Here is a 14,939-nt window from a genome sequence, read left to right as displayed (position 1 = left end):
AGACATTAGCATTTGAAGAATGTATCTGAATAGATGAGAATGTAACTGTCACTGGAACATTAATTGATAGTAAAATTATAGCATCATGGTCAAAAGCAATTAGAAATTATAGCATTAGGATATGGTCAAAAGATCAAAAACTTGTAAATTTAAATTATGGGTTTAACTACAGATATCCAGTTATATAACTTATGGGAGCTGTACAACTTGAGAAAAATTCCAAGTCTAACAAAATTCGAATCCAGAATTTCCTAATGAAGATAAGAGATGCCACTACTCTAACATGGAGGTCAGTTGAAGATGTTATTGCAATTAGGAATAATTATACATAAAGGTGAAATAATTACAACTTAGGAAGTGAATAATACCAAGGATTTTTTTTGTGTAACTTGTTCTAAAAGTGATAAGATTTTAAAACTTTCTAGCTACAAATAAATGAAAAATTATTAATATTAATAATTAAGTTTAGCATCTCGCTTACTAGACACACTCTGTTTTCATAATGTTGATCAACAAATGGTTGAAGCTAAAATCAGATTTTAATTAAATTTTTATTAAAAGTTCTACTTTTCTCTGTAGACATTTTTCCATTATATTGTTGATTGAAATTATAAAACTATATACAGTAATGTGTGGTTAAACAAGTATTTGTTTCAATCCAAAAAAATTGCCCCCTCTACCCTTACCAAGAGCTGAGATTAGAATTTTTTATATAACTTTAATAAAGTGTATAATTTTGAATTTCAGTTCCAGGAAAATAGACAGAAATTAGTTTACATTTTAGACAGAATGCTCCATAATTCTTTTAGTTACTCTTCAAATAAATTGTAATTGACAAATAATATTGGAGAAAAAAATATCATAGAACTCGAGAAAGAGTTACTTATAAATAAATCATCAAAGACTATCTTTTGCTTGTTTATTTTAATATTAATTTTATTAGAATTAGCTGTGGGAAGGACATCTACCATAAAGAATTTTCCAAATCCTCTTGTTTAAGTTCAACAGACATGGCAGGCATAATTGCGAAAACATTTCACTCGATCCATGAGTTAATGAGAACATAAAGTTATTTAAAAAAATTTTAATTTGTAAATGTGTTTTTTTAACAGCGTTAATTTCTGATTGTTTAATATTGTTTTTGTTATATTAAGGATACCTCCTGACTGCCATCATCCATCTAGACAGCCACATAATTGTCATTTTGGTACATGTCCATCTTGCAAACAAATATGTGGGATTAAACAGGATCCTTGTGGACATGAATGCAAACAAACTTGTCATTCTGCTATAACTGACCCTAATGAAGGAATTAAACCTAAAGGAATCTGGGATAAGGTAACTTTTTTTTTCTTTTCTAAGTTAAATGTGAAGATTGGAGACAATATGCATGGCTTCAATATATGTGTTTATTTTGATACAAAAGTAACAAGAGATAGATAAGCACATCAAAAGTAAAATAGACTTGTATGAAGTCTGTCTAAAACATACTTGAATATTTTTTCTTTCAATTTTGAACATATATGTTTTTTTTCAAATAAGCCATTTCTACTTCCAAGTGTATTCCCTTACTGAGATAATGCACTGATCCTGAAGCCATTGGCACTCCTGGTAGGCGTCTTTCAGGATTGTGCATTGTCTGTAAATTTTCTTTAATATCTTTAATTATTGACCCTTAAAAATAATATCGGCCTGGAAAATAGTATGAAAGATCTGCTAGAACCAAGTAAGGTGAGCATTGTGGCTGAGAAAGCACAGTACTCATTCCAGTTGGTCATGAAACAGATCAGTATGTTAGTTTGCACTCGCACATCTTTACGTTTCAAAAAGTAAATTTTGCAGTTGTATTTCTAATTTTTTCCATAAGAATGTCATGACACAATCCTATCAATGTGTTACATTCTTTGCTACTTTTAAATCTATCAAATGATGATCAGTGTGCATGATGATGGTCATTTCAAACATGGATGATTACTAATTGTGTTAACTGATGATCTTAGAATTGTTTAAACCATCTGTAACAATATATATACCTCATGCACTGATCTCCATACACCGATTTCATCATGCAGTGAGGTGATATACAAGTTTACAAACTTTTAATGTTAATTTGCTGAATATCAGCCATCTCAAATATCACAAAACACATTCTTCTCATTCATGAACAAAGAGCTATAGCTCAAGGAATAACAATAGTCGGATATCATCCTACTAAAAACTTAGAACTTTTTAAATAGTCTCCACATGCGTACATGTTGTATTGATCATATTCTGGGTATGTTGTACTCAAATTAGGGTTGCATGGTTTTTATGTGCTATAAAAATAATAAAAATTATACTTAATTTATATGGAGTGTTTTTTTTTTTTTTTATTTCAGGGTGTACCTCAGTCAGTATTCAAATCAAAGCCTTGTGATCCTTGTCCTGAACCAATTCAAGTTACATGTCTTGGTAATCACGAAAGATATGATTTACCATGTCACAGGGCATTCTCAACCAGTTGTGAAAGACCATGTGGCCGTGCTCTTTCATGTGGCAATCATTCTTGTCAGCTTAAATGCCATATAGTACTCGGTGCTGAAGATGATAATGTAAGTAAATTGTATGTTTGAAGTGGTGCAAAAATATCCTTCTTCAATTACAATTACTCATAAGTTTGAGAAATATAAAATATATTTTTGATGAGAAATGATGTAATGAAGATGTGTTCTAATGATAATTATAGAATTCTTTTTGATTATTAAGTTATTAATTATACTTCCTTGCCATTATGGAAATAAATGAAATTCATCAGCTACTTACTGATCATATTTACTGATAGAAAAATTTTAAATCAGTTTGGTAGACTGCTGGTCAATAATCTCTTTAGGTCTTCAAATACCATTGGTTGTATAATGGGGTTGTAATGGGGTAACCCATTAATTTTGCATGGGTTAGAAAATTATTTTATATAACTAACATTTTTAATAAGTTATTTGATTCAAATGTTTTACATTATTAAATAACTTATCAGATTATTTTACTGATAACATTTTTAACAACAGTATATACTGTGTGATTCTGCAACGACATATCAAAAATGATTACATAAATTATGTATTATTTATTATCGATTACTGATCATCTTAGTTAAATAAAATAGATTAAGTCTGATTTCTTTTTGAGATAATTTAGTAATTTTTTCATACTGGTTGAAATTCTTTATGTATTACTTGCTAAAAACCATAAAATAATGTAAATGCTTAAATAGTTTTACACTTTCTAACTCTTTAAAGTTTGTAACAAAAAAAATTGATTTCTTTCTCTTTCCTTTTTGTTAATATTAAAGATAATCTGATAGAAGATAACCAAGAAAAGAATTTTTTTTTCTCTGTTCAATACGGCCAATTCATTTTTAAGATGTTTTAGTCAGCACAGATAGAATTGACAGATACTTCTTAATTATTTAGTGCATTATTTGTTGTGCATTCAGTCAAACCCTCCTCCTTCCAACTTTAAGTAAAAACGTTTTGGAGAATTGATTATTATTGCCGATTAGTATTTTTTAATGAAATTTACAGAATTTTAAATATTCTAATAAAGTATTACAAAATCTGAAAATGTATCCAATAACATTGTATTTGCAATGACATCTAAAGATTAAAAATGTCATTATAAAACTTGCATAACTTAACAGTTTCTGACATTAAATTTCTTTCATGAGTAATTTGTTTTAGTGATAAATATGTTATACTTGTTATACAGGTTGCAGGAGAAAATTGTGAGCCGTGTGAAAGAGGTTGTGAGTTACCGCGCCCTCCAGGTTGTACACATAAATGTCCTCATGCTTGTCATTTAGCCCCTTGTCCGCCTTGTATGACTATGCTCAGACTTCGTTGTCACTGTTCACTTAATCAGTTGTTTGTTAGATGTGGTGAATTTAACTCTGCATCGACCGATAAACAAATTGAAATGCTTTCCTGCAATAATCAATGTCCTAAAAATGTAAGTATTGGTTTATTTAATTAAAAAATTTTTTTTTTTTACTTTATTGAATCCAGCTGCTCATAAATTTTCAAATTACAAGGGTGAATTTAAAAAAAAATTAAAGATAATTTTAAGTAATTTAAAAAAAAAATTAAAAGATAATTTTTCTATTCTATACAGCAAGCAATTCAAGCTGAATGGCAAAGTGGGGGGGGGGGGTCATATTTGGTGTGTTAGAGAGGGGGAACCATCTTGATTAGCTCCTATGCTCTGTTCTGTCATCAGTACAGCCATGAGAGCAAGAGGTTCCATCGTCTGTTGCACAACATATAATGATAATGATTTAAACTACTGAAGGTGTTAAACCCATGGAAATTTTAACTCGTTTAAAGGTACAGTTTGGGCATGCTACACTGTCCCAGAACTGAGAGTATATGTGGGCCAGATAATTTGCGGGTGAGAAAGTGTAGAAAATGAAAGTCATTGACATCAAAGGTCAAGTGTCACAGCTGACATCCATGCCATTCGAGAGTTTATTGAAGGTGATCATTGGTTCACTGTTGAAGAAATCATATCAGAAGTGGGTATTAGCTACAAGAGTTCTCAATCCATTATCACTGATCATCTTGGCTTCAGAAAAATTAGTGCTCGATGGGTTCCGAGATTGTTGACCAAAAATCAAAAACATGTCAGGTTGGAGGTTTATGAGAGACTTCTGAATCGATTTCAGCAAGAATGGGATGATTTTTTGAAGCATATCATCACATGTGATGAGACATGGATCCATCATTACACTCAGAAGTCAAAAATGGCGAGGGAAAGCTGAGCACTGCCCAGTGAAGGCCAATACCCATCTGTCAGCCGGAAAAGTTCTTGAAATGATTTTTTTGACTCCAGGGGAGTTTTCTCCACAATCAACGAATGGTGAATGCAGCTTACTATTGTTAGCTGCTACCGTCAACAAAAGCTGCCTACCAAAACAAAAGACAGGGTATACCCATCAGAGATTTCATCATTTCCCATTACAATGCCAAACTACACACTGCGATTTTGACAAGGGATAGATTGGAAAAATGCACTGGGAAATCTTCGACCACCCTTCCTACAGTCAGATTTGTCCTCCTATGATTATCTTTTGTTTGTGCCCTTGAAAGAATCACTTGGAGGGGAATGATTCAAAAACAATGAAGATGTTGAGGAGCGCGAGTGCAATTGGTTGACTACTAGTCCTTAAACCTTTTAGGAATATTCAAGCTTCCAAATCGTTGGAAAAAGTGTCTAGATCATGCAGGAGACTATAGAGAAATGATGAAGGAATGAATTGTGTATATTATTAATCAATAAATTAAAGGAAAAACTACCATTTATATTTGATTCACCCTCATGTATACAATTTTGGTTACTTAGGAATATTTTTTCTATTAAAAAAATTAGCCCACTCTTTAAATAATGGAAATATGTTTAGAAGTATGTTTGTACATATTTAAAACATAATTATGTGGCTTGTACTCATAACCCCAGAACTTGTGCTACCGCTACTTTTAGAATCTGAGGTTTCATTATGGTTACTTCCATTCATCTTGTCAAGATTCATATCTGATAAATTCTTAACCTGATTTCCATTTTGTTGATGAAAATTAAAATTTAAAGTTGGTAAAAAACATTTTCTTGAAATTGCCAGTACAGTGGGTGTATGGTTAATTATAATAAATATTCATGAGAAAAAACACTGCTTGATTTAATTAATATATATACATTTTTTAAACATGTCCATTGTGTTCTGATTAATGATTACTAATAGAAACCATCATAAAAACACCAAATTAACAGAAAGCTTGATGTAAACTTATTGTAAGTTGTCATGATCAGCTGAATTAAATATTTGACTATAGAAATCTAGCCATTAAAACAGGTATGCAAATTTAAATAATTCATTAAGTTCAAAATGTACCTTTTCAGTCATAATTTTATTTTACTTTTGAAAAAAAATTGTTTAACTATTAATGTTTTCTATTATTATTTATTTTTAATGTTTGTAGATTATTCTTTTCATTTGCTTTTGCACATATGTAATGAAGTGAACAGTATTTGCAAAATTCTTTTACTTATACGAGGTCTTTTCATAAAATAACTGAGTTTTTTTAATTACACACCAACGGAGATATTTAGTGACGTATGGTTGGCAGAATTATGTTCCTCATAACCTCTGTAATCACATGTTCTTGGATTGTTGATATCTTGTCTAGTTTTTGTGTTGTTGTTTGAGAACAACATGTTTAAGTGTTAGTAGCGATTTTTGTAAGGTATGATTTTTTGATGATTGAACTTTTGTCTCAATGTCGTAGCTGTAAACCCAGCTTTCATTTCTCATTATGATCCTTTACATGAATGTTTCATCATCATTGACTGGTTCAAGGAGTTGCTGGCAATTAACCTGCCTCTTTCTGCTGTTTGGTCATCAAACAAGTAATTAACGTTGCTGTGACTCGATGCATATTCAATTTTTCAGTCAAAATGTCATGGCATGATCCAATTGAGAAGCTAACCCTTTCTGCAAGTTCTGTGACAGTCAATTGGCAATTTGCATGCACCAAATCATTGATTTTCTGAACTTGTATATCATCAGTTGAAGTCAAAGGCCTGCTTGATCAAGGGTCATCTTCAATTGACTGACGACCACTTTTAAATCGTGAAAACCATTCACATCATTGCTTACAACCCAGAGAATCATCTCTGTAAGCTTGTTTCAAAACTTTAAAAGTTTCTGTGAACGTTTTCCCCAATTTCACGCAAAATTTTACGTTTTATCGTTGCTCCTCAAAAACCCACATTACAAAAATCTCTTAACCACATTGCACTAAAATAACAATAACATGAAAACTAAACAAGATAACAAGCCAAGAACATGTGGTTGCAGAGGAGGTTATGCAGAACACAATGCTGCCAACCACACCATTGTGTTGGTGCATAATTAAAAAGTTCAGTTATTTTTTGAACAGATTTAGTTTTTATAAAAAAAATTATGCTTGTGAAAGATTTAAAATATTTTTAATAGTGTCTTGACATATAAAGTTTGTAATTATCAGTCTATTAGTAAAATTGGTTTTGATATATTCTCACATTTACGTTTTCATATAATTGCTGATTTTAATTTTAATTAGAAACATTATGAAAAATAACCAATGTTTTTGTATACAAATATATCAGTTCTTGCAAATTCCTAAACTGTTTTTTGTAAATTTTCAGGATTAGATTTTTTGTTTAGTTAAAAGATGTACATCTTTCTTTTACAGTTGCCTTGTGGTCACCGCTGTACTAGTACATGCCACACAAATGATTGTCCAAATCCAGAAGGATGCAGACAGAAAGTTAAACTTACTTGTCCATGTCATAGAATTAAGAAAGATTTCAGATGTAATGTAGTTAGAGCCGGTGAAGCTGTTATTAAATGCGATGAAATTTGTAAAGCAAAAGCTGAGGAAGAACGACAGGTAAACTTTTCTTTACATGCTTATAAAAATGCATTTATCATATAATCTAATGTTGTTACTTATTTTGTAATATGTTGATCCCCATCAGTTGTCTCTACATTTCATACCTAAGCGCGTTGTCTGAATCCCAATCAGATTATTAGACATTATAAGTTTTTATACCTTATTTCTATATACTAGTCATCAGGCTTTTATGGTGAGTTAAATAATTCAACAAAAAAATAAAACTATAACATTTTACTAAAAATTAATTTTATCACTTGTTTTTATTTATTTACTAGCTGATCAGGGCTCGCTTTGCTCCCCCTTTCCCATCCCACCAGGACCTCAATGTTTTTATTATTCTCATGGTTGTGAGAATATTAAATATTTTACACATATTCATTAAAGAAAAAAGTAATTATTTTACTTATACTATATTTCTGTTGCCGTGGTAACAAAAATGTAATAAAATAAATGATTAAATTTTGTTTCTTTAATATCTTAACCCCAAGGGGACTAAGGCCTTGGTCTATGGCTTAAGAAGAATGTACCCTGGTATAGGAAAGAATCCCTTGGTATAAGAAGAATGTACCCTAAAAATTTGAAAGCAGTCATTCTGTTGGTTTTTACATGATGCTGTTGCAGATGGACAGAACCCACCACAAACTTTTGCATTTATATATTAGATTATGTAATTTATTTTCACAGAGATATCTACTTCTTAAGAATATTGTTTTATAAAATGTAATTAAAAACATAATTTTATTTCTGTTTCTATAATGGTAAACATACATCTGTGTAATTTTAATGTTTTTAAATTATATTTTTAATTAAATTTTATACAAGAATTCTGAAGAAGCAGAAATCTTAAAATACTAAATGAAGATAAATAAAATAAATAAGTAATAAAAATTAATTTTTAATAAAATATATTTTACTGTTAGGATGTGATCTGCTAAATTATTTTAAAAATTCCAATTTATATATTTTTCTTTATGCATTCTGTCATGATTGACACTAGAAAGTGTTTGGATTTGTTTATTACAATTAATTCAGTAAAACCTCTCATATCCAAATTTTTCATAACTGGATTGTCTTATAACAGTAATATCCATTTTCTAATTTACCTCTGTTCATAACAGAATCTTCACAGAGTGTTGAAGGTTCTATTAAGTTAAGTTTTGCGATTACTGTTTTTCAGATTATATATTATTCCCTTCTCTGTGTTCAACATACTTAGTTGATAAATTATGTTGGCCTTTGTTCAGAAAGTATGAGAGGCATAATTACAATTAAAAAAGTACTGGAAGCCATTACAAGATTTGATAGAGGGAACTGTTGTACACAGTTACAGCTGTTTTAGAAGATGAAACATTGACTGTATATGTCAATGTATGCAGTTCAGCATTAACTTGTTGCCAAATTATGGGCTCCATGGTTTGTCAAACATAACACACATGTCTAAGATATTTTAACATCTCTATGTATCATTTTGAATCAAGTCAAACATCTTTTGGTGCTTCTCATCGATCACAAGAACTGAATGACTACTGCAAGGTTCATCCTCAATATTCAGTTTACTGGCTTTTTATGCATAAAATTTTATTGCCGTTTTTTTTAAATTTTATTATAATAATTCAAACAACAGTTTCATCACAGTGAATGGCTTTTAGATGACGATAAATTTCATAGTATCCACTTTTTCCAAAGTTAAAAATTGAGTTGCTGCCCTAGACATGTTGACATAGAATGCGTATACTCTACTCCATAGCAACAGCAACAGAATGTTGTAGGGTGTGGAGTAATGTGTTTTTGAATAGTAAAAATGGAGGAATGAAACTGTAAGCTGAGAGCATTTCGCTTTGTGTGAAATTTTGTGTCCTTGTTACGGTTCATTGTGCATTATATTTTCAGCTGCCCCCTCATAGATAATTGAGAATTCTGGTTGCTTGACAAAAATTTCTAATAGATTTTGTGTAACCTGAGTGATAGATAATTATGAATTCTGTGCTAGCTCTCTCTCTTCTGCTTTTCTGCTTAGCCTCTGAAATCGCCATAACATATTACTTCAGAGGATGAATGAGGATGATATTTGAAGAATGTATGTGAATAGATGAGGATGTAAGTCACTGGAACATTAATTGATGGTAAAATTATAGCATCATGGCCAAAAGCAATTAGAAATTACATCATTAGGATATGATCAAAATATCAAAAAATTGTAAATTTATATTATGGGTTAACGTATAATTTACTTAAACCCAGTTTTTATATAATTTATGATGAGAGCTGAACTTATATAACTTGTGAAAAATGTCAAGTCTGATAAAATCCAAACATTCCTAATAAAGATTAGAGACATCACTACTCTAATATGGAGGTCAGCTAAAGATGTTATTGCAATAAGGAATAATTATACATAAAGGTGAAATAATTACAACTTAGGGAGTGAATAATACCAAGGATTTTTTTGTTTAATTTGTTCTAAAAGTGATAAAATTTTAAACTTTCTAGATACAAATGAATGAAAAATTATGCCGTATTTATCGCAGATTAGGATTAAAAATCCATCATATGATTAAAGTGGTATAAGTAATATGTTATATTCTCAAATTACTTTTAAAAATAGAACAAGTTACTACAGCATTATTAATAATAATAATAATAATTTTTTTTTTTTAAAAAACATGTTTGAACATTTTTGTATTCAGATATATTTTTCAGATGTTTTTATTATTATTTTTTTTCATTTATCTTTTCAGAAAAAAATATTATTACAGAAACAACAACAAGAACTGGAGGAACAAAAGAATAAAGAAGAGTTTGAAAAATTTCAGAAGAAATTTCAAGGGCGGAAAAAACATAGAGAAAGACGCACAATAGATGATAGTGAAAAAAATTCCTTCTTTATTAGAAATTGGCCTTGGTTTGCTGCCAGTGGCAGTATTGGACTGGCTGTTATAATTTTATATTGGTTATAACTGTTATTGTGTTTTGTGTTTTTGTTCACAAATATTTATCTGCTCTGTTCTGTCAGTTAAATGTTTTCTGTTTTACTCCCTTTATTTAAATATGTATTGGAGAGTCACTTTCATTTCTTTATTTTTTAGTGATTAATTTTTTTTTTTTTAATATCATAACATTTGCTGTATCTTGATCACATTTGGTTTTTTCTGATAATAGTGGAAACACTTTTTTCTCAGAATTGTCGATTTATAATTTCTTGATTAGTAAATATTTTTACAACAAACAATCTGTTTACAAAGAAATCACTAAAATTTATATTTTATATGGGAATAGTTGAAACCCTGAATAAAATTTTCAAAAAGTGTTTTTGTAAAAACATTTCAAATGTTAAAAATTTAAATTTTAGTTGCTGCTATAACTTTTTTATTATTTATCCTAAAATAAAAAATGACAAGTAGAATTTGTAAATGGTCAGGTTCCCCTTTACCTCTGAAAAATTTGCTAAAAGTTTTTGACAAAAATAATTTAAAATGTTATTTTTTTAAACTGTGAAAATTTTTTGAAAAACCCGATATAACTTAGAAAAAGACCAAATTTCATCTAATGATAATGTATACGGGAAATTTATAGAATTGCTTTAAAAAAAAATGGTGGTGTCTAAATAAATTTGTTTAAGATATTTTTATTAATTTGAGTCTTTTGATTGTAAGCTTTTACCCTTGTGTAGTTCCATACACAACAAATGCACATCTTCATAGGCATATTCTGAAACACAACATAGTTGTGGATAACAAGCCATAGTTTAGTTTAAACTTAAAATTAGCAGATTTTTTTAAAAAATGCGCTAAAAAATATTATGATGCTTAATTTACTGCCTGTTTTTGTACTAAAACTGTTGCATAAAGTAGCATAATGTTTTATTACCAGTTAAGAAAAGTAATTTATTATATAGTACTCGAGTAATACATGTGTGGGCAGTTTAGTCATACTTTATCAGCTTGATAAAAGTAAAGTATATTATCAAGATTATGTATATGAATTACGAAAGTCATATAATTTATATTGAAAATTGATATATTATATTAATGATTGATTGTAATACTATATTATCTAGATACAATTAAGTTGCATTGATTTCAGTTTGTAATATACAAATATTTTTGTTTTAGATGTATTTTGTCTAAGGCATAAAACAATATTATGTACATGAGATTTTTTCCCCATTTAAGAACAAAAAAAAAACACTACAAAATACAATAACAGAAAACAACATTTGGACTACAAAAATTAAGTTTAGTGATTTAAAAATTTTTGAGTATGTGGTATTGTTTATATATTATAACTAAACAATTACAATAGTTTTCATTCCTCTTTATATCTAAGACTGTCTTCTTTTATTGCAGAATCATATTGTGTAATATGGGTACTTGGTACTATTTAGAACTTTTTTTTTTGTAATATTGTTTGTAATACAGCTCAAAACCATTTATCACAACCCAAAATGCCATCATTCTCTGTGGTAACTCTTTTTGATCTCTCTGTCCTCGTTTCCCTATATTGGTCACAAGATCACTCATCCAGCCCCTCCTTGACCGACCCTTCTACCTTCATCAAGCAGGAATCCAGGATCAAACAAAAATTTTCTGAGGTATCCTGGTCAGTCGCCTGATCTTACGCTGTAATTTTTTATTGTGGTGGTTTGGGGAAGACTGTTTTTTTATGTGCCCTGTCTTCAAGCAATTTTGGACAGACTGCATAACTACATAAAAATATCAGTGGCTTACAGTAACACCAGTCATGATCATTTGGGATGAGTTTAACTATCACCTGCATATATGTGCATCAGAGGAGGTCATTGAGCATTTTTGGAAATTGTAAGTAAAATTTCATATTTGAACGCATGTTTTACAATTCAGTGCAAGATTCAGTACAATTCAGTTGTTTAAAAAATAAAACCTTAAATCAGATTAATCTATCTGACACACGCTGTATTTCTACACTACATGCTGTGATGCTCCCATGTGAGTAAAAATACCTAATAGCTCAAGAGATTGTTGGGCAGGATGTGTACATTCTGTCTGGAAGGGGTTTTGAATTCTTCTATTATAATTGTCAAATGCTGCAGTTCTGGCAAGGGTAGTTCATCTTTTCTTATCATCCATCTTTTTTTTAATAATTTTCACTTCTCCAAATTCAGTTCTTGGGTGTAGGTCTGACCCTGCTATGTTCATAAGTCACTGGAACCTTTAGAGCCATTGTAAGCATGGTCTAATTTGAGAAAACTGTCTATTAACCAATGTGGATCCTCTTGTTTGATGGCTGGACAATAATCTGTAAATAATGGGTGAAATGCCTATCATTAACATATCCCCTACCTCTCTTAAAATGGAAATTTTGATATACATCATAGAAATATTATTTATATTTTGCATATTATTATAAGGCTATTACACTTTCTCACTTGTTAGGTCAAAATATATTTTTCTTTTTTTCCTCTTAGATGATGATTTCAGGTGACCTTGCCTTATTTTAATTTGCTGATCTACCTGGAGTAATTTTTTTTATTGAAAATTAATTGTTTCCTTATTTTTTATAAACAAAATACTCAATGAAGCAGCAAACAAATTGTACATAATACAGTAGGTTCTCGATAATCCAACACATATTGGGCAGCCCTGGTGTCGGATTACTGGAGTAACCAACAAATAAACATTACGTACTTTCATATGCATCTATTAATTTGAATAACTGATGTAATGTGATTAATAAAATAATAATAATACAACTAACTACTTCATTAACGTAAATATACTGATCAGTAGTCTTGTTTTTTTGTTTTAATGGACAGTTCAAAACTATTTTCTTCAGCCCACTTGGTATACACATTAAATGCACTCAAAGCACTTTTGTGACCTACGGTACAAATATATGGCGAAGATATCACGTTTTCATTGCCATCATCGTCTTCATCCTGATCCAGCTTCAGTAGTTATAGGACTGAAATTCCTACTTTCAGATGTCATCAGTCCATGCTTATACAAGATCAAACACGACATCTTTAAGATTTAGTTATTTTAAACATTTTAAAATTCATATTTTCTGATTTACTTATTACACTACACAATAGGCTCTTTTTATAATTTGTTGTTCCATCTGCTGAATGATCACCATAACATTTGGCGGAAGAAATAAGACACTGAAAAACCTTACTATATACTTTCTGAGTTGTCCTCAGCTGGGTGCTCTGTACAGTTCTCTAAAAGAAACGGTGCATTTTCTGTTAACTGTCTTTCTTAAAGGAAATTTTTTACTGATGACATGAACTGCTCATTAACCATTCAAAAATACTTCCCTTGACTTTCACGCTCAGCTTTGATTTTTGTATTTTATAGGAAGTATGTTTTTAAACACCCTAGGATCTGTGGACTTGCCTATAACGAGCAATTCAAGTTTATGGATACCACTTGCGTTTGAACAAGGCATAAACGTAATTTTGTTTTTCAATATTTTGCAACCTGGAGCACGTTTTCACCACAATGGACAAATGTTTTTTTCGGTAGTAGCCTCCAAAATAACCCACTCTCACTGGCATTATATAAACCTGATCAGGGCCAAGACCCAATTCTAGGACTGTCTATAAATTCTTCTATATATGGGTTGATGGCTGTAAAATCACAAGAAAGTTTCTCACCTGTGGTGGTTAGTAAATGGATTTCATAGCAACTTAACTTCTTGAATCTGTCAAACCATCCATCACTTGCGTGGAAATCTTTCATTATCATTTCTTTATAGAAAGGCTTAGCTTTTTCTTTGATGATTTAGCCAGAAAGAAGAGTATGTTTGGAATGTTCCTGGATAATCTAAGCTTAAATGCATCTTTTTTTAACAGGATCGTAGCAGATTTTAATATTTTCTGATCACTTTTACCACTGACATTATCTTTTACAAATTTTTCTGTTTTTACTTGAGTTTTTTGTAAGTCATAAATTGTTTAATGTCCAATTTTGTACAGTGAAGCTATGTCACCAATTTTTTCACCTTTGTCAATTTTTTTAAGAATTTCTGCCTTTTGAAATAAAATTTGCATGATGTACTTACATTTTTGTGGTTTCAGCATTTTCAAAACTACAAACAACAAAGTTCAGATACTATTTATCATATGGAAAACTGGACATGTTAAAATAAATATTACAAATAAACATTGCACGCAATCATGCTATACTGAGATGTGTAGTAAAATACTGTAAAGGGTTTAATCCTGTCTGTAGATCTCAGTACTGTACAAGTTGCCAGCTGGCAGTGCCATGCACTCAACTGCAGACAATGTTATAATGATGGCGATGATCAGAAGTACTGTACTGTAATTTATTAGAGTATTCCTCTTAGCCACGGCCTACTCACTTAAAACATCATATTCACCATAAGGCCATAGCGTCTCTGTTTTATCAGTTGTTACAGCATGCATAAAAGTTGTAAGAAAAAAAAAAAATAGTGGCATTACACGAATTGCCTCAGCAGTTAGTTGAAAAGTGT

The 14,939-nt window shown here is 30.3% G+C and overlaps 1 protein-coding gene across 1 annotated transcript in view; it reads left to right on the top strand.

Moving 5' to 3' along the window:
- The window catches only part of LOC142329459 (NF-X1-type zinc finger protein NFXL1), a 44,070-nt gene extending 32,185 nt beyond the window's left edge, over window positions 1–11,885 (top strand). The window contains exons 10-14 of the mRNA XM_075374112.1: window positions 1,155–1,338; window positions 2,379–2,591; window positions 3,745–3,984; window positions 7,260–7,457; window positions 10,202–11,885. Coding sequence (XP_075230227.1) covers window positions 1,155–1,338; window positions 2,379–2,591; window positions 3,745–3,984; window positions 7,260–7,457; window positions 10,202–10,420 — 1,054 coding nt within the window. The 3' untranslated portion in view covers window positions 10,421–11,885. The remainder of the gene's footprint in view (window positions 1–1,154; window positions 1,339–2,378; window positions 2,592–3,744; window positions 3,985–7,259; window positions 7,458–10,201) is intronic.
- Window positions 11,886–14,939: the final 3,054 nt, after the last annotated feature.

Source organism: Lycorma delicatula, chromosome 8, assembly GCF_047948215.1.
Source record: "Lycorma delicatula isolate Av1 chromosome 8, ASM4794821v1, whole genome shotgun sequence".
Lineage (NCBI taxonomy): Eukaryota > Metazoa > Arthropoda > Insecta > Hemiptera > Fulgoridae > Lycorma > Lycorma delicatula.
This window is presented reverse-complemented; position numbering and strand designations above follow the sequence as displayed.